The sequence below is a fragment of the Armigeres subalbatus genome, chromosome 2 (assembly GCF_024139115.2).
Source record: "Armigeres subalbatus isolate Guangzhou_Male chromosome 2, GZ_Asu_2, whole genome shotgun sequence".
NCBI lineage: Eukaryota > Metazoa > Arthropoda > Insecta > Diptera > Culicidae > Armigeres > Armigeres subalbatus.
In genome coordinates, this window is record NC_085140.1 from 397194934 (window position 1) to 397221440 (window position 26507).

General features: G+C 39.1%; 2 protein-coding genes across 5 annotated transcripts in view; one reads left to right on the top strand and one right to left on the bottom strand.

Moving 5' to 3' along the window:
• Window positions 1-26507, top strand: part of LOC134213250 (serine-rich adhesin for platelets) — a 427675-nt gene that overhangs the window by 217612 nt on the left and 183556 nt on the right. The window lies entirely within an intron of this gene.
• LOC134217498 (uncharacterized) lies at window positions 18198-24527 on the bottom strand. Its single transcript, XM_062696269.1, has 2 exons — window positions 23217-24527; window positions 18198-18471 (listed from the first exon to the last, which is right to left on the bottom strand). Exons 1-2 carry the CDS (start codon window positions 24477-24479, stop codon window positions 18259-18261), a joined length of 1476 nt encoding a protein of 491 aa, XP_062552253.1. The 5' UTR covers window positions 24480-24527; the 3' UTR covers window positions 18198-18258.

Below are 26507 nucleotides of genomic sequence, written 5' to 3' on the forward strand. Positions count from 1 at the left end.
AGGAATTTCAATAAGAATTCCAGAATGGATTAAGAAATTAAAAAAAAATGGTTGTAGCCAAAAAGTCATAATAGAATTCTGTTTTTTTTTTGGCGTTTGAAATAAATTAGAGCAGCCATTGCGTTCTGATACAATGATCGAAATACCTTTTAACCAGACACTTCGAAAACGCCATGCTACCAAGGAAAATTTAAACGAATACTGCCATCGGGAATTTTTTAACCAGCACATAACGTTTGACGTCTAAAATGTGTTGCAATTAACAACCTTATCAACCGGCTAGTGTAAATGTGATTTTACGTTAGAAATTTTAAGCCCGAAACATTAGTCTATTATGTATAACTTTTGTAATATTTATATTATCTGCATTTAGAAGTCGCAACATTTATAAGTTAGTAATCAAATTATATTTTCTATTCGCTGGCTTACTGATTGTCTTCAAGTAGGGGAACAGACGGCTTTGGCAGGTTTTGTTCTATTATTGGCAGGGGGTTTTTGTCGACCGAATTTTATGAAATTTGGCCACAATATTCTTTGATATGCAAAGAATGTTTGGGCCAAATTTGAGCATAATCAGTCATAAAAAACCCCTGACAATAATAGAACAAAACCTGCCAAAGCCGTCATTACCCCTATCTTTAAATAAGAAGGTAAGTCTTCAAATATTTTGAAAAGTCTTCAAAATGTCTTCATGAAATAAATGTCTTCACAGAGATTCAAATGTCTTCAAATTGAAGACATGTCTTCAAATCTGGCATCCCTGTTCATGACATTTGTTTGTGGTCATCCAAGAAATTCTTGTAGTAAGGCCTAGTAGTAGTAGATTTACACGCGTAACCAGAGATCTATCGGCCTGTTTCGAATGTGGAACATTTCTTAATCGTTTGAAAGGTTGGAAATTTTGTGGATTTTTGAACTAAGTTTTCTGAAGCTTCATCAGCTAGATCTGAGTTGACAGAAAATCTCTGGGTTCGAGGAGAGCAACCAAAATATTTTTCTTTATCTTCTGCCTGTCACATGTTAACTTCTGTTCGTTGTCTCACTGTTATTGGTTTTGTTTTGTTAGTTAATCTTTCGGTTCAGATCTTCTGCAATATTTAACATCCACTATATTATAGTTAACATTTAAAAAATCCTGAAACCCTTATTTTTCATATTATTTATTTGTTATATTTGATCTCGATTCAGTCTCGAGTCACGAAAACTAGCCATCAATATCTCCCAATGGCAAATGAGTCTATCAAATCAACGAATGAACAATTTAAACACAGGAAAACTTCATGAAAATAATAATGTTGTTTAGATTTAAAACATATTGATATTTTTGTTACTGGAGGATATACAGACCTCATTCGATTTTGACAACACGTTCGGAATATTTATGTTGCCGAAATCGAGGATTATAAGATTTACGCGGTCTATATACAACTTCAAAAATAAAAAATAAAATCAAAATTGTTTTGGCAAATTCGAATGGTTTAGTGCCAAAATGAAATGGCTATTTTGTCAAAATGTAATGGGGTTTTTACTACAAGCCTACTCCCAGGATTTCTCGGATGATTAAGAACATCAGTTGTGAACAAATTATTTATGCCACAGAGAGCAGGTACCTGTTTTAAAACAAAACCAATGATCTTTGATTACGTATATGGACAATCGTGTAAAAAAAATTGAGTAGAAACTTGCAGTTCAAATTATTATATTTGGGAGGCCGGCTATCGTGCGCAGGATTTGATTGCCTTCAATAAGAAGAGGGATCCTTCAAACTCCAGATGTGGAAAAGGCGAATGTGGCAGGTTTGCGGTAGGCGGCTGCCAGCACTCGATGGTGGAATAATAGGATGCCAACCTCGGTACAGGCTGAATTGGCAGGTGTTGAGGGAGCAATCCAGAAGCTGCTGGTTGAAGGGTTGCGATAGGATATCGATGAGGTTACGGTGGTCAAGGCAGGTTATTTCCTACCTCTAGAGCCTGTCCTATTTGCAGGCGTCCGGCGTTGGTCTTGTAAGGCTTGGACTGAGTTTGGATCAAATTATTCCTGGTTTTATTGCTGACTTTAACCCCACGGCAGTGGGGGAGGAATTCTAGATAGACCGACGATTGGGAGTTCCCCTAACTTGATGCTCTGGTCTGACAATTGGGGTCTTCTACGACAGACGCGCTTAAGGACGCACGTTCTGGTAGTCAAAGAGAACCCTACCGAAGTGGTCCAACGAGGTACGGTGCTAACAGTGGATTATTTCGGAATCCGAATCCGTCCAAATGTGTTTCCGGCATCGTCCAAAGGGATCTCGTCGGCGGATATAAAGGTGTAAATTTTGGGCGGTAGAAATTGAAACATCACGCCCATTGCGACCAAGAAGAGTGTGACTGCTAGGACCGACTAGGGTGGTCTAACCGGTAGTACCGAAACCGGTAATACCGGTATTACCGGCCAATTTCGGGTACCGAAAATACCGGTATTAGAAACGAAAAAAACCGGTATTTTCGGTAATTCAAATTTTGCTGTCAGTATAGAAAATCTTGAATAATTTTCACCTACATGTATCAGCTGAACTGCATGTAATCGCATATCATATCTAAATCCATCATTAGTTGAGTGAATTTGATGAACTCCTGCACAGGTCTATTAATTATACCTGTTGCTTCATTCTCTTAGCAATCTGTCAAACTGCGAATGACTTTTTGTTTTCTCGTACAACAAAGTTGTACCAGAAAGGCTTTCATTTCACTCCCAAAACGTACTTTTTATAGAGCGCTTGTAGACCCATAGTATTATATACCATTCGATTCAGCTCGACAAACTGAACAAATGTCTGTCTGTCCGTGTGTGTGTCCGTGTGTGTGTGTGCGTATGTGTGTGCACATTGAAACATTAGCCAATTTTTCTAGTACTAAACCTGAATCGATTTTGCTACAACAAGTTGCATTCGATGGGGAATGTTTTCTTCTTGTTCACTATTGAGTTTCATAATGATGGCACTTCTCAAAAAATAGTAAATATTCAAAGAGTTATGAGACATCATTATTTCGTAATAAATATGCTTTCGATTTCCTAGGTTATGTTCTCCCAAGACACAATTTATTCGAAACCGGCACACTGATAGCATAGAGTACACAACTTACACGGGAGAAAAAAAACTACATTCACAAAGAAACATAGAAACCCATTAATGAGTTAAAAAGTACCTATTTTAAGATTTCTCGCTTAACTTTTCAAAATGGCCTAAGCAACATTTTTTCATGAATGAATTTTAATATTGCGATCAACAGACCAATGTAATAGCTATTGATTGCAGTACACAAATTAATTCATGAAAAAAGGTGACATATGTTCTTTTTAAAAGTTAAACGGGAATTATAATCATTTCTGCCATTTCTTTCCCTATGGGTCGATGTGAGCAGTGAGAAGTGAAAAGTGAGACGTGAGAAGTGCAAGTGAGGAGTGAAAAGTAAGAATAAGTAAGAAATGAAAAATGAGAAATGAAAAATCACATGATCCGAAATGAAAACAAAAATGTTTTTCCAAATTTAATCTAGACTATCCTTTGAAAAGAGCTGAAATTTTTTTGCTAATATTTTCAAATGGATATAATAGAAAAACGACGCATCCCACAAAAAAGTGTTGTATGGGTGACCATCGCAAAATCAGTCAAACTTTCTAGTGAAAATATCGGAAACAATCCAAATTGAGCCCTACACTGAAAAAATCAGTTTAAAATATTTAAAATCGATTTGCGAAAAAACACCCTTTTTGATTTGAATGAAATTTTGTCTCAAGATAGGTGATTATGTTCCCTACCAACCGTCCATACATCGCTGGGCACTCCTAAGGAAAAAAGTTTTTCTAACAAAAACTTTTTCTTGTCGGAATTATTTTCAGTGTATTTTCATCTGAAATTAAACCAATGAAAGCCATCGTTATAGAACCCCAAGCAAATCTATTTTTATGATACATTGTCTAATTTAGTCACTAAATATAGTTTGTTTTTAAATTAAGAGTAATATTAAGAAGGGGTTTATATCTTCAAAAAAATATTATATTCCATTATTAGCTTCTTTAGTTGCGACTAGCCACCCTATAACCAGAGACCGGCGTAGTGAAAAACTGTCGAAATGGCAACGTATGAAAATGCATGAAATCATGACAATGATACTGGCAGCACTTGAACTTTTTGCTTGCTTCTTATGGAAGCAAAAAGTAAACAAGTCGAAATGGAACCACTTTTGACGGTTCGATTGGAACCAAGATGGCGTCTTCGCCGATCTCTTATTCTAGTATTTCTAGTTGCGACCAGTTACGACCAAAACATTGTACTCTGCCTGACTGTACATGAATACTTAATATGAGTATATTATGTATACATATGTTAAATCCACCCCTTAAAGACACTGAAAAAATCAATTCCGTCAAGAAAAAGTTTTGTTAGAAATTTTTTCCCTTCAAAGTGCCCAGCTTGCGACGTATGAACGGCTGGTAGGAAACATAATCAGACAAAAGTTTGTCCAAATCAAAAAAGAGCGTTTTTTGCAAATCGACTTTTAATTTTTAAATCGATTTTTTTAGTGTAGGGTTCAATTTTGAGTTTTTCAAAAAGTTTTATTAGAAAGTTTGACTGATTTTGCGATAGTCACCCATTCAACACTTTTTTGTAGGAAGGGTCGTTTTTCGATTATATCCATTTGAAAAAATCAGTAAAAACAAGTTTGACCCTTTTCAAAAGATAGTCTGAATCAAATTTGAAAAAACTAAGTCAAGACAAAATTTTCAAAACGACTTATCTGCTTTTGTAAACAAAGATTCAAACGACGATTTGACGAATCTGATAGAACTCCCACGCAAACCAACACCATTAATTGGTAGGTGAAGGTTTCCGCTACCTGTTGATGGTGTTGGTTTGCGTGGGCGAGCTATCAGATTCGTCAAATCGTCGTTTGAATCTTTGTTTAAAAAAGCAGATAAGTCGTTTTGAAAATTTTGTCTTGAAGTATGCACTTTTCTTTTAACTGCACTTCTTAAACGTTGACCAATAAATTTACAAAAGTCAGAACACTTGCAAGTTCCCAAAAAGTTCTATTTTGGCTTTACGCATTTTATTACATTTCCCGCTTAACTTTTCAAAAGGACCTAAGTAAAATTTTTGCATGAATTCTCGCTTAACTTTTCAAAAGGACGTAAGTAACATTTTTTTTCATGAATTAATTTGAATACTGCAATCAATAGCTTTCATGTTGTTCTGTTGATTGCAGTACTCAAATTAATTCATGAAAAAAATGTTACTTAGGTCCTTTTGATAAATTATGCGAGATCTATAGTACAGCAGAAAGTCCATTGCTGATAAACGTTCATTTCGAACAATACACCGCAGATTGCCGGTTATTTTTTTTTTGACATATGCTCTGTCTAGCTCAAACCAACAGCGAATAATCTAGCGACTACTTTAACGAAATATTTAAGGAACAGCTACTTTAACCGACCGTTTTCATTTAGCAAGTACGGTGTTGAACATAATCTGGAGATTAAAATAACACTTTAATAAAGTTTTAAAAAAAAACTTAGCAAGTAACCGCACAATATTGAGTAAAACAAATGAAGGGTGTAGCATTTCTGCATGCGGTGAATGAATTTCGCACCGTGTATATAACTGACAGCATGAATGTTTGTGTTGCTTCTTTCGTGCTTTATTGATCACGGAAGCTTGAAGATACCCATTAAAAGTCTTTAATTTACCCATTTTTTGGAATTGTTCTGAGATGTCAAAATATGGGTATTTTTTCGAAAACACAAAAAGGGTATTTTTCTACCATTAACGAGATCGATTATTAGTACTGAAAATGGGTAAATTGTACGCACAGAAAAACTTGAAACGCGAAATCGCCATCTTAACTATTCCATTCAGAAAGTAGTAAAACTTAAAAAAATGTATATATCCGGCATTTTTTAATTTCCTTGTGTTCTTGAATCATGATAATAGTGTTTCATATTCACACAAGATACAGAGGTAAGTAAAACAAGGCACTCTTTCAGTTCTGGTTGGCTGTGACCTGTTGTGACCGTACTTTTCAGATCACACAACGCAGTGCCTCCCATGCTGCTGTTCCTCCATCACAAGACCCATTGGATGAGGAAGGCACAACATAGGGAAGCAGGTGCTTAATGGATAAAGCCGGTGCATGCCACTTTGAGCGGTTCAGATAGGATTTCACACGAGGACTTTCGTTTCCAGGCGATCCGCCACATCCCGGGATACCAAAACCAAACTGTGCCAAGTAATTTGTAATCAGGTGCTCCGTAGGCTCGCCGTATAGGTTAACTGTTTGTTTGACATGTAATTATGTTTTGTGTTGATAGAAATAAATAAAATGTTGTTCATTATTTGAGAAACTTAATTCGGGTTTGTTTTAAATTATTTTAGATTTTCACATCCTAACCTCATTTTTTCGTTTATATAAATGTGGGTTTTTTACCCATTTTCTACAGAAATACCTAGGGTTGAAAATACCCATTTAATGAAGTTTGTTGGGAGTACTCATTAATGAGTAAACGCGATATACTCATTAAATGAGTTATGCCGCTTTTCTTCAAAATGGGTACTAGAATACCCATTAATGGGTATTTTGAGGCTTCCGTGCATGCTGCTAACCTCTCAAGCAAAGTTTTCCAAAGCTTCAAATGTGGAACACGAAAACTAATGGACGAACACACACGCGCTAGAGACCCGAAGCCGATGACTTCATCCGCTCGCATAAACACAGCTGTAAAAGTTTCATCGACCCGGTGACAAGCGCGGTGTCATCATCATCAATAGACATAGACCGCTGCCATCATTGAAACGCAGTATGAAAAAAAATTATAGCCCAGGACATCCTGGCTATGATCTGGCGATGGGCTAAACAATAGGATGTCAGTAGCCTGAGTTTCATCGTTGGAAATAAAAATCGCATACCTACGTACATGCTTTCTCGTGCGCTCGTTACGTTTGCTGCCATTTTGTTTCATGCTTTGGAAGGAAGAAGAGGCGTGCAGTTAGCCACTGCTTTTTGGTTTGGGTGGAATGATGATGTAGTTTGGGAATATGGGTGATTTCATACACCTCCTTATTTCCATATTATGCGGCTTTTTTCATTTATATTTATGTGAATTCTCGCTTAACTTTTCGAAAGGACCTAAGTAACATTTTTTTCATGAATTAATTTGAATAGCGCAATCAACAGAACAACATGAAAGCTTTTGATTGCAGTACTCAAATTAATTCATGGAAAAAATGTTACTTAGGTCCTTTTGAAAAGTTAAGCGAGAATTGTTGGTTTCATTTTCACAAATGTACTTGTACAATTATTACACAAAGGGATGCAAAATCAATGTATGACATACAACTAGTATTATTAAACTTTAATATTACATTGGTGAAAAAACACTACGTGGGAATCAGGAAAGTTGGAAACATATCAAATTTTAATCCATATGTATTTTTCAAAACGCGCCGTTGCGCTAATCATTGTATTTACTATCGCTAATCATTGTACTATCGCACGATCGCATATTTGTAACATATGCATTTTTCCTTTCTCGTACAACAAAGTTGTACCGAAAGGCTATATGATTGCTAAAAAACTTTCATAGAAGGCCCGGAGACCCATAGTGTTATATACCGATCGACTCAGCTCGACAAACTGAGATGACGTCTGTTTTTTGTGTATGTGTACAAATTTTGTAGACACACTTTTTAGAACTTAGAATTATCCGATTTACTCGCAACAAGTTGCATTTGACGGGGAATTGTTTGCTATTGGAAATGGGCCCGATCATTGCTTTTCGGAATTAATGAAAAATCATTGTTTTTCCCCAAAGGTCCCCTTGAAAATTTAAAGAACAATTTTTTGAATGGTGGCAAGGCAAAAATATTAAAATGATCGAAAAAATGTGATCTATTCCCCAAAGAGCTTTTTGACCTTTCTAATGTGATTTTTCAATATATTTTATAATGCACGAGTAAGGCATCATCACTGCTAGGTGGATTAATCAGGGTTTTCTTCAATAAACATTTTTGACATCGTCGACCATTTTCCGCAATGTATGAAATTATGAAAAATGTACGAGGACGAGCCGTAATAGTTCTTTTCCGGCGATCACATGTGAAAACGATTATCTGCAAAAATATGTTAGTTTTAAATTTGGAAAAGAGAATTAGTGGCTGATGCCAATGCACGCTGGTATAACACGTTATCTATGCTCAAACGGATCCAAATTTACCTTCAGTGATGATTGTTTGGCGGTTGGTGAAATAATTTAACCCCTCGAACCTGTTCAAGCGGCTGTGAGTTCAGCATTCTATATGAAGCAGACGGGGCGCTGCAATACATGTTGGAACAATTATCAAATCAAGCCACAGAAATATCCACCACTTATTTGATGCTTTTGAGGAATGAATCCAAGAGAGACGATCCAAATACGCCGATCTGTTTTGCTTTTTTGAATAAGTTTGCCGTGAAGCAATTAATCAAAAACGATTTTGGCATTTTCTTCGAGGCATCCAGAGCTACTTTGATTAATAAAGCGGATGCGACCGTTGAAACTGTGACAACGACCATACTTGACGATCGGAACGAAGAACGAAGAACGAAGAATATGCCTCTATGGATAATTTTTCTAATTTATCGGTTAGAGGACAACCTGTGAAGGGACTGTAGCAGAGCAAAACACTTGCGTTGCTGGTGGCAAATACGTTGTTTTCATTATCCTTGCATGCAATCTGTAAGGAATTCCCCTACTATGAATCTGAAGGAATTATGGGCAAGCATTTTGACGGTCTTGGAACCATTCGTCCAAATCCGGAATCAGAGAGAGCATTCTCAATAGTTAGAAACATTGCCAACAAAATCCAATGCGGATTAGGAGATGAGTCGCTCAGTATATAATGTCTACATAAGTTTCGCTTAGCCCAGCTCAACATGCAATGATTTTAACATCTAAAGTTTGTCAACAAATATTGTTTTTCATCCAAAATCCAAATCAAAAGTTTTCCTTTTAATACGTGAAATTTTAACAAAAACCGGTATTCTACCGGTATTACCGGTATTGACTCCACCAAATACCGAATACCGGTATTTGTCAAAAATGGCCAATACCGACCACCCTAGGACCGACCGATGGGGCATACGGGGTAGATCTCCGAAGACTGATTGCTGATAAGGACTTTGAACGAACGTTCCATGAGGACATTTCGGACAAAAGCCAAATGTTGCCAGAAAACCCCCATTCGCTCAGCTGCTTCAACACCAACGGCGTCCACGTACGGTTGAAAGCCTTCGATGTATCGAGGGATACTAGGTTTGCGAGTTTCCCTGCTCGAAGGCGTTCTGAAAGACGTCCCCTAATCCGTCTTCCATCAACCAACCATCAACCGTCTTCCGGCCTGTCATCAATCTTGGATACCCCGGGAAGAGACGCTTCTAGTTGCGATAGGAATGTCATGGCTGAGCTGCCACTGGTCGGGAAAGGTTTGGTCGGCTTGATTCTCTAACGAATTGGAAATGGTATGATTTTGCAGGTCAATTGTTAGCCTACGTTACAGAGAACCGACCTGGTACCTCCCCAGGCGTTCATGTTTCCCAGTAGAAGGAGCAGAGAAAGGGCCGATGATGTCACTCATGGAAGCATTGCATAAGACAGATAGACAACCATCATTTAAATAGGAATGCTAAGTACTTCTGAGATGGGTTTCAACAAATAGGATGTCTTCGCTAAACTGAAGGATCCCGATTGTCACGAATTTCCGGATGAACTTACTTCCTAAGGAACGATCCATAGAGGCTGATAAGATACGGTTGAGCGCTGGTGGGCTACAATCTAGAGCCAACAGTCAACAGTTTCAGGTTGGTTAGGTTGTTTCAAAAACCAGGAGGTTGTTTCATCGAAGGCAGAATTGGATATCCAGCGGAAGCGAAAGTAGCCTTGATCCATCCCTTGGGTTAGGATGGTGGCGTATCAATTGCGCTTCGCTGGTCAGAAGAGAATAAGGCACGTTAAGAGTCGGAGTGTAAGGGACTGCCTTAGGTGGTCAATCCTGGGTGATATTTGGGCCATCAGACAGGGAGAAATGCTAGCAGTAGTGGAAGTTGTCACCCGCTTTGGAGTGGCATTAGCCCCTGAGATGGCGGGTCTGTTGGGACTTATAATCCAGGTCGGTGTCACCGAGATGCCCGGAATACGACCGAAGGGGCTTACCACCCGGTTTAGAAGACCTGGGGCGCCAATGGAAGCTCGTTGTACTCATAGCATCCGGAGTTCTGATGCGTTCCGATAACACCAGACACATATTCTATCACAAAATCCTCCGGAAAAACAGTGTATTGGAACCTTGCGTTTATCTATTACTATTGCAGGATGATACATGCTTCTCTTTTTTTCTATCTCGCCGGGTGGTGTTCCCCAGTTTCGGTGTAGGTATGACGTCTTCACTGCAATAATAAACTTATTAAAAAAATAACAAATACCAGGGATGGGAAAAATCAAATTTTCAAACAATCGAGAGTGATCAAAGCTCACCCGCGATCTTACTTTTTAATTATCAAGTGATAAAAACTCGCCAGTGATTAAGAATAGTTTAAAAATCGTTTCTTGATTTGAAGCATTTACCGTTACATTTTGAACTCTTTTTCCTTACTACCATGAAACTATAACGCGAAATAGAAGATATAACTGGACTGATGACAATTAGCTGATATTAGTAAAGAATAATATTTGAATGAAAATTCTGTGTTTGTTATCGTTTGAGTATAAAATTCGAGAAGTTGTCGCCGGCGCCAACTCGCCTACTGTTTTCACGTGAAAAGTTTTCACATGAAAATTGCAATCATTATCGTCTGATAATGATTCAGCACAACACTGACAAATACACTTGAAAGCTATAAGGGGACAGTCCTATGATCGGCTGTACGAACTGTGGGCGTATGAATACGTAGATAAATAGGACCCATCACTTTTAAAAATGGACTCAACAACAAAACTTACAAGACTGATCGCATATCATATTGTTATTTCACTCAAAACAATAAGTAACCGTTCCTTCATTTGCTTAGCGTTGTAATATTCGCTTAAAATTTGTAAAATCAACTTCATGACAGATTTTTTGGGGGAAGGGTCGTTAGGCTGAAAAACATTCGGACGAAAGCCATTTGGCATAAGGCCACTAGGTCGAAAGTTATAGAATAGATAATTTGGCCGAATAGGTCATTTGGCTGAATAGGTCTTTCGGCTGAACAGGTCATTCGGCCGAATAGGTTTTTGACCGAAAATGCCATTAGGCCGAAATTTTTTTTTAGCCGAATGGCCGTTTGGTCATTTAGCCGACCACGTATATTGCCTGAAAAAGTCGTTGGCCGAATAGGTGATTTAGGCAAAAACACCGTTTGGCCTTGATGGTCGTTTGATAAAAAGGACCACTGTTAAAAGTAAGAAATGAAAAATGAAGAGCGAGGGTAAGGCCTTACCTTTCTAATTCTTCTTTCTACCTTTCTAACTTTGCACTTATTAGACGTGAGACACTTCTCACTCCTTATTTCTTACTTCTCATTGAGAAAACGGAGAAGTGCGAAATGAGATGTGAGAAATAAGAAGTGAGAAATATTGTGTGAAAAAGGAGACGTGTAATGAGATCTCTGTGAAAAGTGAGTGGTGTGGAGTGAGAAGTGAGACGTATCGCTACTCACTTAACACTTCTCACTTTCACAGTGAGAAGTAAGACGTCCCACTTCTCACTTCTTATTAATCATTTCTTACTTCTCACTGCGAAAAGTGAGAAGCGCAAAGTGAAAAGTGAGAATTGAGAAGTGAGAAATTGTGAGTTGGAAGTGGAACGTCTCATTTCTCACTCTTTATTTTTCCCTTCTCAATTCTGATTGTAAAAATGAGAAGAGCGAAGTGAGAACTAAGAGGCCTTATTTTTCACTCATCATTTGTAATTTGTGACGCTGTGAAAAGTGAGACGTTCGAAATTAGAATTTTGAAATGGAAATTTCGATATGAGAAATGTTAAATGAGCAGTGAAAAATAATGAATGAGAAGTGAGACATCTCACTTCTTATTTTTACTCCTCGTGGTGAGAAGTGAGAAATAATGAATGAGAAGTGAGACGTTTCATTTCTCACTTTTCACGTCTCACTTCTCATTTTTCACTTCTCACTGTGAAAAGTGAGAAGGAAGTTGCCTCTCTTTTCAATCGTTATTTCTTTCTTCTCATTTAAACACATAAATATAAACAAAATGTCATTTAACTCTTTTCGGATTGGAAAGATGATTGAGAAGTGAGAAGTGATACGTCAAAGACCTATTTGGTCAGATGCATATCCGGCCAAATGACGTATTCGGACGAACGACTGATTCAGCCGAATGACCTTTTCTACCAAATTACCTATTCGACTAAATGACCTATTCTGTCGTCTGACCCGTTCGGCTAAATGGCTATCGGCTGGCCAGAAATGACTTGCGGCCGAATAGCCAAACGGCCCTTTCTTGATTTATTGTGTCATGTCATTTTGCCCTACAAGTGCGTTTAACACTTTTCTCTCCTACCATCTACCCCATTAAATCAATTCCGCATTTGAACATATGCCATAAATGAATCTAATGAATTGGTGTGAACTGATTGAGAGAAGTGAAATCATGCGACAGCTGACTGATTGCTGTGAAAAAATGTGTTTGAAAATAGAGTACAAATCAATAGTTTACTATTGAAAATTATTAGATATCAATGATGATTTGGAATCTTAGCTAATTTTGCAATTGATCAATGACAAAGTCATGAAAATCCATAGAGGACGGGTTCTGATAACTGGCGAATCTTCGTCCAATGGATGCCGAGGTCTATTCGGTCGTTCCGGTGGGGTCACGGCGTACACTCGTACAGTCTACCAGTGCCCCGACGATTCTTGTTCGCCCGAGGTCATCCTTGGACGCCGAGATTGGCCCAAAAGCTCCGGGTTGGGTTTTAGCTTTCGATCCTTAGGCGCCGGATGACTGTCTGGATCAGGTGACGGTTCGAAAGCTGCAGTTATTTTTTTGGGTCGTTGAAGGCGGCAGTTCAGTGTAATTGGATTAGGTGAAGATTTGGTTAGTCTCCTTCTAGGAGTGTTTTTGGTAGTGGTACCAGAGTCGGATGGAGAAGACCTAGATAAAAACTAGGATGTTTGAAGTGCGGGGGAAGCAGCCCTGCTGCCCCGTTACTCTTTTAAGAAGTTGTTCTTGATCCTTAACGTCTGAATCTCAAGCCAAACGGACTCCAGCATAGCTCTTTATCATCTGAAGGAGATCAGAAACGTCAGTATGTTGGTTGAGTAGACAGACTTGTGAAGACCTGAATCCATTGCGTAACTTTGGCGAACGGCTTTCAACCATTTTCTACGACTGGAGGATTCTCCTCGTCTTCGGGCAGGTAAGTGCAAGAGTAGTCGAGTTTTATTTTTTGCACTTCATTCTCTCCTCGGTATCTAGGACACCCTCGGCTAGAGATGCATTGCTGCTCACTATTACATTTGCTACCACATTTTAGATGGTCGCACTATTTGTCCTCTGCGATCGGGAAGATTCCTGAGCAGTTTTTACAAACGCTGTTAGTTGCCTTGCGGCGAGTTTTACTATTACAAAGGTGATGAAAATATCGCGTCTTTTGGATGAATTCGAGATCGAGATTATTCGGATGTATACCCGACGGCCAACAAACGTAACATAAGGAGCTAAATTGTCCTCTTTCTGAATGGACAATTTTTTTCCTGGACAATTTTATTTGGTGATGCAATACTTGTTTTAGCGCGTCCATACTTTTGGCTGGTAATGTGTAATAAGTATCTACTGTTGCTAATAAATACCTATACAAAATGTAATACATACCGTTCGGTTCAACCTCAGATTCAATTAACATCGGTCACCGCTTTGCATCACTTCTTGCGATCTTCGATCCCATTTCGAATGGAAATATATTCCCGCGGTCCATTAGTGTTAGACACTCCTGCATACGAAACACCCGCAACACCATAGACAGAAATGCAATTTTCTCATCAATCCGTCACTCCCTAAAGTGATTCGCAATCCCCACGGGTGTAGTTTTTCTATTCATCGGAATTAATAGTGCATTTGTCACTGCCAAGGCAACTGGGTCCGTGAGCTGTTTTGATGACAGTTTGATTGGCGATTAGAAGCGCGGTAATAGTGCACTATTTGCACCATTCAATTGATAAGTCGGGAATTTTCACCGATACATGTTTTGCCGCCGACACATATTTAAGAGAGGAACTCTATGAGAACCGGATTGTGGCTGGGGAAGTTGATTTATTACGAGTATTTAGCAGGGCAATGGAAACCTTTATTCCTGTTGATTTTTTTTAAATAAGCTTGAGCAACGATGTTTAGCATACAATTATTTTTGATTTCAATTAAGAACAGGTATAAGGCCAGCAGTGTGAGGAAAAATTAAGCCCAACATATTAATAATTCATCCAATCATTAGGACTGTCTATATGCAGCTAACTTATTTATTTATTTTTATCCCTTCTAGTGAATGCAGCTAACTTGTTACACGAAAATTTTCCAAAATTGCTACAAATTACATAAGTTAGTGGATTATATAAAACAAAATGAAAAGTTGATATCCTTTTATAAGACGAACTAACACAATGATTTAAAGTAGGATAAAAACTAAAAATCAAAAATTCCAGGTATTAATTTGAATAGCCTTTCAAAGCCTTTTAAAGGTCTATTGCTTGGTTTTCAACACGATTATCCATGGTATAATTTGCATCCTAAAATATTAAACTTTTACATGTTTTAGGTAACCCAAGCGAAAATCGACAGCTGCATTTTATGGCCAATTAAACCGTGACCTAACGTGCCGCAGTATCATAGTCGGAGTAATTGTTGTTAATGTTCCTATTGTTCGCCCAAAGCTTATGCGTGGGACTTTAAGAAGCTCAACCAAAATGCTTCTACACGGAATGTGCGATTCAATCACCCGGGTAGTTCATTATAGATTGCTTTATAATGGACTGTGATGCAGCATTTTGACATTTCTGTTTTTTCATTTTATGTGATTTCCACACCTCACGGCCCATGTTCGCGAAAGGCGCACCTAATTGTTCTGTCAGCAATTTACAGCGCTTCCTCATTGAGGCAAATTGAAACAAACAATTTCCCCGTAAATATGGGTAGGTATGCATAACCTCGCTGACCGACTCAACAGCATACAAAAAAAGTTAGTTTAAGTGAAATGTTTGCATAAATATCGTTATTATCTCAAAGGTACAACTGCCGACGCATGCCATGCCAAACATCGGCCAGCAGGAAAATGGGAAGGGCTTTCGCTATTTGCGAAATAAAAAGACGGTGCGTTTTGGTGCAACCATGTGTTGCACCGCGCTAGACCAACTACGTACCGACCGGTGACGTTTGAGCAGACATTTATGATAACTCTTGCGCAACTGGGCACAACTGCACAATTGCCAGGAAACTTCACAGCATACGCTTGTAATGTGCACCCATGGTTGTGCCCATTCCGAGAAGTTCGTCAATTTGAAAGAAATTTGGATTTGCATTTAAGTCGAGGAAATTGGAATAGCAGACATTGTTGCAGTTGCGCAGCATGTGGCAGCTGTCTGAACCACTTCGAGCATTTGCTTATAAATAAATCAATTTGCTGCTCGAGTGTGTCGAGGTTTAATCAAATCATGTGCTATTAACTATGGAAATCGTACCCATGAAATAGTGAAACGACTTCCAATGAGGTGTTACGGTTGATGTGTTTAACATTTTGTAGAATCGTCATTTGGAAGTGCTTTTTAAAATTTTAATATTAATTAGTATTTAAAAACAAATGCTTTAGGCTCTCACTGGCGGAGTTGATATCAACTTCACCTTCATCTTTGCCTTTAAACATTAATTTCGGGTGGATTTTTAATTAAGATATGGATAATCGGGATCAGAATTATTCGAAATTTTTATTAACTTTATTCAGGATACTTCCAGCTTTCGGGTAACAAAGTTTGTGAAAAAAACTCTTCTGGGGCTTTAACTAAATGGTATAACAAATCAATCACGGCTCCTATGATTTTACAGCCATGGCACCAACCCAATTATGTTTTCTAAGTATACACGGTTTACTTATTGTCCGTATCCAGGTGCGTGAGATGCTCTAAGGTCCCCAAAATTATCATGGAGTTTGAATCGATTGATTGAATCGTTTTATTGATTTTTTTAAATTACTGTTCAATTACTGTAAAAGATCAATGTTCAAACAAACATTTTGAGTTGTTGTTGATCCTTTTCAAAAAATAAATTTGCTTTACAAAAACGAATTATACTAATTATTTCTGTCTAACTTAATAATTCAATACGCATCGCATACATACTATTAGTATGTATTACCAATATATATCATACGGAAACCGTCACAAGCTTTTCCAATGCGCATCCATCAAAGCTGCGATCATAAATTTCCACGTCAACGCCCACTTTCAGCTGAACGCACCCACAGCAAAACGTTGATGATCATTATCCTCATTTGCATCTACGCGAACGGTAACTGTCTGGGCTGGCTGACGCATGTGTACTCACTGCATACTGCTGTCCTTAAGCTCTAGAGCCACCTGAACCATTCAATTTGAAGGGGTTTATTTATTGATCGTTTACGATAATCAATAGATCCAGTGCGATAGCAAACATGCTACCGGTCTCCAATTCGAGTGTGCTGCTGCAGTGTGGAGCTACTGAGGCTGCACCTCCAGCTCACCGTCGTCGTGTGTGTATTGAAACGTATCTAGACATTCAATTTCCAACCCAACGAGCCTCGAAATGTATGCTAATCGAAACTGAAAGTTCGTTGGGTAAACAAACGCAGTTTTAAACCCGGACGACGACCACGTTACGGGGTGGATCACGATCAATCGTCCATCGTAGTCGTTGAATCGAGGCAGAACCTCGTCGGTATCGATTTCCGCCCCAGAAATGGAATTGAAGTCATAGTTCGTAGCAAAAAGGTTGGCAAATTAGCCGGAGCCGATGGTTATTAATTATGAAGCTGTCCCTCATGCGAGTCCAAACTGTCACTCCGAGTGACATATGAGTGTGTTTTTGCGCTGAAATTGTGAGCTGAAAGTAAATATCACCCGGCGTTGATGGGGTCGGGGTGTTAATAGGTTCAATGTGAGGGGTTTATGTTGCGTTGTGCAGGTGTAACTACACTGTCGCTAACCGCAAAACGGACCCATCTTTGCTTGATTTCGTTTGAAGATAATACTGGCTTGCGGTTTACAGCAGTATATCGGTTGAAAATGAAAGTGGTAATTTATACGTCTATGGCAGGTCGAACCTATCAGTGATGTTTGAAATAATTCCGTACATCGCACTGGTACAGAATTGAACGAAGCTTATGAAACTAAAATTAATCTTCATTTGAAATGCCTGCACGATGTTCGTTAATTCGAAATGAACAAAACGATTTAATCTATCGTTTAATTTTTAATGTTTCGTCGAATATGAATATCGTCAAAGATATAGACAAAGACAAAGACAAGACTTCTTCATGTGACCATTTAAAAAAACTCCACAATAAACGATGATAGCGCAAATGGTGTACGCCTGATACATATCAATATGTTACGGAAAAAAAATCAGTCCTCTTAATTTGTTTGCGAATTCGACAACTCGCCCGCAGTGCGACCAAATTCGTTTATGATTTTGAAAGAAAGAATTTCATTTGACTTATGTAAAACTACATCGTTTTACGAATTTGCCGAAAATAGTTTAAAATAAATCTGGCGCAATTTATTGTTTACTCATGCAAGAATATCTATTGGTCTTTGTTATGCAGCAAGTGAAATTGAAAGCTTCTTCTTCTTCTCCTTATTGGCATTGCATCCCCCACTGGGAAATTGCCGCCTCGCAGCTTAGTGTTCATTAAGCACATCAATGTTTGTTAACTGTGAGGTTTCTAAAGCGAGTTACCATTTTTGCATTTGTATAACATACGTGAGTCTCGTCGCGTCGCAACGCACGTCGCGTTTACTCTGGTGGCCACCAGGCAATTGAAAGCTGCGTGCTTCAAATATGTGCACGAAAATACCTTTAAAATTACAACATATTTTCATTCATGCATATAAACCACTAAGACGATAAGAAGTTTCTTTCCAAAATAACAACAAAGCAATGATCCAAACAAATGTAAGTTATTCACTATGTTATGTCGCATTGTCTAACTCAGCCGTTGGTATATTAGAGTCTATTATTCTTCCGAATCCCCGTGATCAAACATCTGTCGAATCGGCTCTGTATCAACCGAGCATTATCTGCTATGTCGGCGGTGATGGCCTTCGTACATGCTCCAATACGATGCTGAATGGTTAACGTTTCGCGAGCTATAGTTTGAACGTTTACTTTCAGCTTCTCGTTAACCTGCTGTGAAAGGTTACCCAGATATCCAAAGTACTGAAATTAGAAGAAAACATTTAATCAGCTTAATTGGTTTTCAAAATATGTTGCAGCTTAATTGAATTAGGGGAACTGTTGCTTCTTCCGTCTCACTCGATCAAATTGTAATTATTGTAGAATTGACAGACAGGCAGCTTTTCCTTTGAAAAGAACCCAATAAACGGGCCGAAACGTCAGGCAATGCAAATGTGGACCCAAGACAAGAAATTATTGAAGAATTTATCAGGCATCAGAACGTCGGCTGAGGTGGCACATTTCCCTTTATGTTGGAAATTCGTTTTTCATTTCATTTCATCATCAATCTCAACCCGAAACCCGGGTAAATTTTTATATATGAAATGATAATTATTCAAATAACGGCGCTTTTATAATTATATGATATAAATGAAAAATGTCAAACTATTTATTATTAAATTTCGATCATACACCAAACGATTATTATTCGAACAATCATCAAATGCATGATAAAGTGATTATAATTTCAATGATACAGAAACTTTTTTGTTCGAAAAGAGGGTTATTTTTGAATGGTAATGTTACTTAAGGATAAGATTGCAGGAATCCAAAACTAAATTCACTCGCGTTTTCGAAGGTACCCCAATCGATACGGAAACAACGCACAACTGTTATTTTTATTTTTTCAGATTTGCTGCGTCTTAGGGGTTATGTACAAAACACGACCGCTCAACGTAACCTACCTAAAATACTATAAAGTCTTACTAAGCATTTTCCACATTGTGTGTTATACTAATGGCAAAACACTGGAAACAGAATAAACTTTTACAATACCAGACGCAATATCTATTTATCTATATAAAAATGAGTCATTTCCTTTGAGGCGATATAACTCACGAACGCATTTCACGACCGATTTTCGAGATTTCCTCACTGATCGATTCGTCTTGGGATCAGATAGAGAAACATAAAAAATCGATGGGATAGTTTTAAAACCATGAAAATATCCAAAAAAATATATAAAGCTCTTTTAATGGAATGTATTTAACCGTCTAAGACGATTTAAGTACCCTACATTTAATTCCACCAATTAATTTTCGATATCTTTGCAGATACGTATTTCAACCACAACTGAGTGGTCGTCTTCAGTGTCTCGTACTTGAATCGACTCGACTCGACGACAAGTCGAGTCAAGTACGAGACACTGAAGACGACCACTCAGTTGTGGTTGAAATACGTATCTGCAAAGATATCGAAAATTAATTGGTGGAATTAAATGCAGAGTACTTAATTCGTCTTAGACGCATGAATTTTTTTTAAGTTGGTGGGCTGTGAAAAAAATCAAAACAATCTAGTAAAAATCGATCTAGAGTGTGGCGCTGCTAACATTCTTTCATTTTTGACATTTGAAAATCAACTGACGAACCCGGGCAAGGCAGGGTCTGATCAGCTAGTATTTCATATAATAAAAATAGGACTAAGTTTAAGACAAAACGTTTTTTCAACGAATTTTCAAATTGTTGGGCATTGTTTAGTAACACACATGATGCTACTCCACTTGTATCAACCAATCACTAAAGATCCATAAAATTTAGTAAATGTCGTAATAACATTTGAATCATTTGTTTGAGAAACTGCATAAGTCCATTTTACACTATTTCAAAAATGTTACATATGCAGTTTCTCAAACAAACGGTTCATTTAGGAGGCGTAATTTGTAATTGACTGGTAGCTCTTCTAATTTGAATGCACCAAACTGTTTCACGTAGTTTCCGCCAAAGGGTCGTGTCTTGTACATAACCCTTCTGATTTTTGGTCTAAAATCAAGCAATATTTCAATAAGCCTAGGAAGCTTCACATACACCACATGCCCAACCACTCTCACTTGCCAGAGCACCGAGAGCCCAGCAGCCCTTACAGGAGGCATCCCATTGCTGGGCCCTCGACGCCTCGGCAGTGCTCATGCATTATGGGAACCTTCTAGACCTGCAATACGAATAAAGGATCGCGATTGGAAGCTTGGAACATGGAACTGCAAGTGGCTTCGCAGGTTGCGAAAGGATAAGTTACGATGAACCACATCCCCGCAACTTCGACGTTGTAGCGCTGCAGGAAATTTGCTGGATGGGACAGAACGTGTGGAAAAGCGGGCATCGAGCGGCTACCTTGTACCAAAGCTGTGGCACCACCAACGAGCTGGGAACCGGCTGCATGGTGCAGGGCAAGATGCGCCAACGCGTGATTGGGTGGCAACCAATCAACGCAAGAATGTGCAAGCTGAGGATAAAAGGCCGTTTCTTCAACTATATCATCATCAACGTGCACTACCCACACGAAGAGAGACCCGACGACGCGAAGAAGTTCTATGCACAGCTGGAGCAGACATACGATGGATTCAAAATCGTCATCGGCGACATGAACGCTCAGGTAGGAAGGGAGGAAATTTATAGACCGGTTATCGGACCGGAAAGTCTGCATACCGCATCGAACGACAACGGCCAACGATGCAAAAATTTTGTTGCATCCCGCGGAGTGTTTGTCCGAAGCACTCCCCGCAAGAATATCCACAAGGCCACATGGAAATCACCTTATCAAGAAACGGAAAACCAAATAGGCCACGTTCTAAGCGACGGAAAATTCTTCTCCGACATCACGAATGTCCGTACTTACCGCCACGTGAATATTGAATCCGACCACTACCTCGTTGCAGTATGTCTGCTCTCAAAACTCTCGACGGTTTACAACACACGTCGAAGTCGTCCGCCGCGCAATCACATTGCTGAACGCCGCCCACAAGGTACTCTCCCAAATTTTATGCCGCCACCTAACACCAATTGCAAAAGAGTTCGTGGGGCAGTACCAGGCGGGATGTATGGGTGAACGCTCTACAACAAATCGATCGGGACCAGCTATGGCAGCTAATGGACGAAAACGGATTTCCGGATAAACTGATACGGTTGATCAAGGCAACGATAGATTGGGTGATGTGCGTAATTCGAGTTTCAGGGGCATTCTCGAGTCCCTTCGAAACGCGCAGAGGGTTATGACAAGGTGATGGCCTTTCGTGTCTGCTATTCAACATCGCTTTGGAGGGAGTAATACGAAGGCAGGGATTGACACGAGATGTACGATTTTCACGAAGTTCGTCCAGTTTGGTTTCGCTGACGACACTGTTTTTATAGCACGTAACTTTGAGAGGATGGAAGAAGCCTACATCAAACTGAAAAGCGAGGCTAAACGGATTGGACTAGTCATCAACACGTCGAAGACAAAGTACATGATAGGAAGAGGCTCAAGAGAGGACAACGTAAGCCACCCACCACGAGTTTGTATTGGTGGTGACGAAATCTTTATGGTTGAAGAATTCGTGTACTTGGGTTCACTGGTGACCTCCAATAATGATACCAGCAGAGAAATTCGGAGACGCATCATGGCAGGCAATCGTACGTATTTTGGACTCCGCAAGACGCTCCGATCGAATAGAGTTCGCCGCCGTATCAAACTGACTATCTACAAAACGCTTATTAGACCGGTAGTTCTCTACGGACACGAGACCTGGACGATGCTCGTGGAGGACCAACGCGCACTGGGAGTTTTCGAAAGGAAAGTGCTGCATACCATCTATGGGGGGTGCAGATGGCGGACAGTCTAGTGAGCAGCCCCTCGCTAGCTCTTACAGATGTAAACAAAAACTCGGAAGCTGCACCAAAGCAGCAGCAAAAGAGTGGAAGCATATTTTTCCCATTTTTCCATGCTTCTAAATTGTTGATGAGGATGATTTTAGGTACAAAAAGGTAAGTAAATGAAGTATGAACGTGCGCATATGTGAAATCTGGTAGTCTAATGCTACCAGAATATGAATATTGGTAGAATTGATAGGGAAATATTATTAGCGGCCGAACCAAAACAATAATATGTATGTTTGCTTTAAACAATCCGCTGATTGAAACAACTGGAAATGTATATTTGATTCAAACATAATTTACGTTTGTTTTGATTGCGACAATATGTTTGTTCATAACCATATTTATGTTTGATGCCAGAACAAACTGAAATTTTGTTTGATTTTACCTAGAATATGTTTGAGTCTACCGTAATTTTTCTGCGTGTTATTCTCACAGAAAAAAAAAATCAGCAGATTCACTTTGCACACGAACTTTTTTCACTTAACATAATGCAACCACTCGCTCGTTTGTTACTGACATTACTGAAGCTTGATGAAGAGAGAAAGTGTAATGTTTGCCGGTGATGAGTAGAAGAATGATATTAAACAGAGATGAGCCAGTCTAAGCCTGCAAAGTGTCTCCAATCAATGATATGGAAATGCTGCAATATTTGTGATGATTTAAACTCACGACCTTTCTTCTGCCAAACTCCCGTATGAAGCAGGAGAAAAAAGTATCAGTGTATTATATCTCTACTGACTTCATATTATTTAGGCCGATACAAATGTTGAAAAAAAAATTATTTGTTTTTGTTCAAAAATATAAATTTGACAAAAATACAATTTTCGGAAAATTTTAATGATCTTCAAAACATTCCTTAGCAAATCCGAAGAGATTATTTATTTTTTTCATTTTAAGAGAACAGCAGCACATTTTTTCTATTAAATATTAGATTCCATCCAACACAGATATAATTTAATTAGATGCTAACTATGACTCCTTTTTATGTTTTTCAGGTAATTTCATGATTTACGATACAAATGGATCAGTAATCATCGTAAGTACAATTCCACCCGGATTGAAGAATAAACATGTGGAATAGAGCCCAACTTAACTACTTACCGTAGCTACACAATCGGTCGTTCCCTGAGTGCACTGTCGGCCCAGAACCGTTGACGCAACGGAGCTGCCCAGCGTACGGGTCTGGTCCAGCAGTATCCGGTATAGTTGATTGATCGCATTGAAACCTCTAACCTCTGGTTGCAAGCAACCGCTCAGCCGATTCGTCAACAGCGGATTCTGAGTCAGCTGGCCCGTGTACTTGGTGGCACAACGTTCACCATCCTCACTATTGAAAGAGTAGCCGGTGTTCGTTATGTAGGTTGCAGTGTCCAAAATGATCTTCGATACTCTATCCACTTGACTGTTCAGCAAAATGGTCACGTTATCTCGGAGGTGGTTGTACGTATCCGACATATTGCTGGTGAACTTATCTACGTTATCTTTCACTTCCGTGAGATAGTTAGTGACTTGGGTGACGTCTCCACCATTGAAGTTCTGTGATCGTTCCGTAATTGGCGTGTAAACCTGTTCAATGTTTCCGTACAGACCGTTTGCGTTAGTAGAGACAAAGCTACCGGCATCGTTCACTGACTTGTTAAAACTGGCAACTGTTGTGGCAAGGCTTCTCAGCCCAGTGTTAACAGTTCCGTTAATGGAAGCAATAGCATTCATCGACGCTGTTTTATCTTTCACGACGTTAGTTACGACTTTGGCCAGTCCGTCAACTCCTCGTGTGATGTTCAACAACGGGTTGATCAAGTCGTTGAGAATAGATGCTGTGAAATAATCTGACACATTGTCGGTGGTGACTGGTTCTTTAGAATTCTGTACGACTGAAACGGTGGTACTTAACACTGTAAATGATTCTTGAAGCGGTGGAAGATTCGATTGGATTAGGGAAACATTGCTGCGGATCTCATCATATTGCGTCGGTCTCACTGTTAATTTGAGATCATCCGTCGCTTGTAACGCATTGTCAATAGCTGTTTTCGTATTAATCACGTGGGTAGATAATGCTGCAAACAATTCCTGACTGTTCGACTTCTTGCTTGAACTTCCTGCCAAGGTAGCTCCTAGAAGTTTGTTAAGTGGGCTGGTAACATCGTTAACCACGTTGATCAGCGGAACTAATGCTCCGGAACTGTCCATTTCAGCTTCCACTTTTATTGTTCCATTAGCTTTGATCAGATTTATCATTCCCTGACCGATCGCTCCAGAAACTCCACTCGCAAGACCAGGAATTGTAAGATTCAATCCCAAATCTCCTCGCACAATCCCATAAGTACTGAAAACAATACACAGCGTCAGAAAACGTCCCATCATGAATGGGAAACTAAGTCGCGTCTAGTCCCGCGATAGGTTTGAATAAGACTGATTGGACTCTAAATTAGTCAACAGCTTCTGTGTACCTTTCGGTGACTAAGCAGAAAAAGTGGAGAAAACGGTCGAAATGCATCATCAATCTTCGCCCGGTCGGATGACCTGTTAAGCAAAGCCGCGATAGAAAGTGGTCCGCTAGAGAAAAGAGAGAGCCTGTTTACTCGGTTTATACTTCGAAGAACGTGCGGAAGAGTTATGGTTCTGATTCCAGTTTTCGAATTTTGTTTGTCTCTGCGCTGCGTCGTCGCTGCTTGGGCGATGATGTGACTTCGCTGCATTCGGTCAGTCGTCAGATAACATCTGAAATAACGGAAAATCGATCCAGAAAGGTGTCATTGCTCTGCGGCCTATATGATCGTATATGAATTTGTGTTTTTCAAGATATAGGCGCTTGGAAGGATAAAAATAACTTAGATTAAGTTTTTTCACATGCAACTGTTTGGAGCTTGACAATATGCGCTAAATTGAAACAAGCTTGTATTTTGCTTGCTTTTTTCGGCATACTATCTTGTAATACTCGAGCTTTTTTCCTGTCTTACTAAGTGTACGTAAAGGTTATATACTGCGCGAAAGAAGTATAAGGACAAGAGTCAAATGGCCAGTTATCCGTTGATCATGCCGGTACCCAGAGTCAATCATTTGGAGTGTAATAAAGTATACGTGAAATGCTGCTAAATTGGTACGAATTTAGTTTTTTGTATTCTAGACTAATAATTAAAAACAGGCTAATTTTTTTCACAGGAAATTATTATGAGGACAGGAAACAGTTATAAGACAAATTACTCAACAAAAATGATATTTATTAATTGACATTCACATTGATTAATAGGGAGTCACTCCTCTTCTGTTTTAATGACTTTCATAAATCGTCTCGGCATAACATTTATGTAGATTACAATTAATTGCATATTATTCGGCAACTCGGCCGTACGAAAACCATTTTTTTTGTTAAATATCTTGGCTGTGCATATGCACAGCATATGTTTCGAAATGGACAAATTGATATGAAATTTGCGAAAAAGAATCCACGTGTCTTGGAGGGACTCGAACCCTCAACCTCCTACTCTCTAGATAGGCGTGATAACCCCTACAACAAGACCACTTAAAGGTCACGTTTGCGGAAAAAGCCATCAGAATCAGTACCAACCTCCACCGCGGTTAGCTCTCTTTTTACCAAATTGAATATCTTTCGGATGCTTGATTTGCCCAATCTCACATTTGCTTTACTGTTGTATATCCACAGCCAAGCGAGTGCACATTGTTTATTAAACGAGAGGATCGCACTTTTTCGCAAATTTCATATCAATTTGTCCATTTCGAAACATATGCTGTGCATATGCACAGCCAAGATATTTAACAAAAAAATTTATGTAGATTTCGATTCAATATTGTTGCATTGATCCATTTTCGACAAAGCAGTTCGGAGTCGAAGGACTATGTGTCAAACATACCCTCATTTTGTAAATCTTTTCTAGAAAATAAGCCCCAAACATTCTCAGTTGGATTGAGATGTGAGCTACATGCCGTCCATTTCGTTACGTTACGAAAATGTTACTGTTCACCAGAAAAGATTTAGTGTTACGAGCAGCATAACAAGAGGAGTTGTCCTGTTGATATATTATGTCATCGCTTTTCACACCTTCAGAAAAAAAATAATCAAAACTTCTTGCAGAAACTGTATAGAACTCCATTCATTTTCATTTATTTAGTTAACATCTAAACAGATAACACTGAATCAACAATTTGACGCCACAATACACGGTTCGAGGCCGCATCTCTCCATCCTCGGATACGCCCCACGCTCGCCAAGTCGTTCTGCACCTGGTCTGCCCATCTCGCTCGCTGCGCTCCACGCCGTCTCGTACCTGCCGGATCGGAAGCGAACACCATCTTTGCAGGGTTGCTTTCCGGCATTCTTGCAACATGTCCTGCCCATCGTACCCTTCCGGCTTTAGCTACCTTCTGGATACT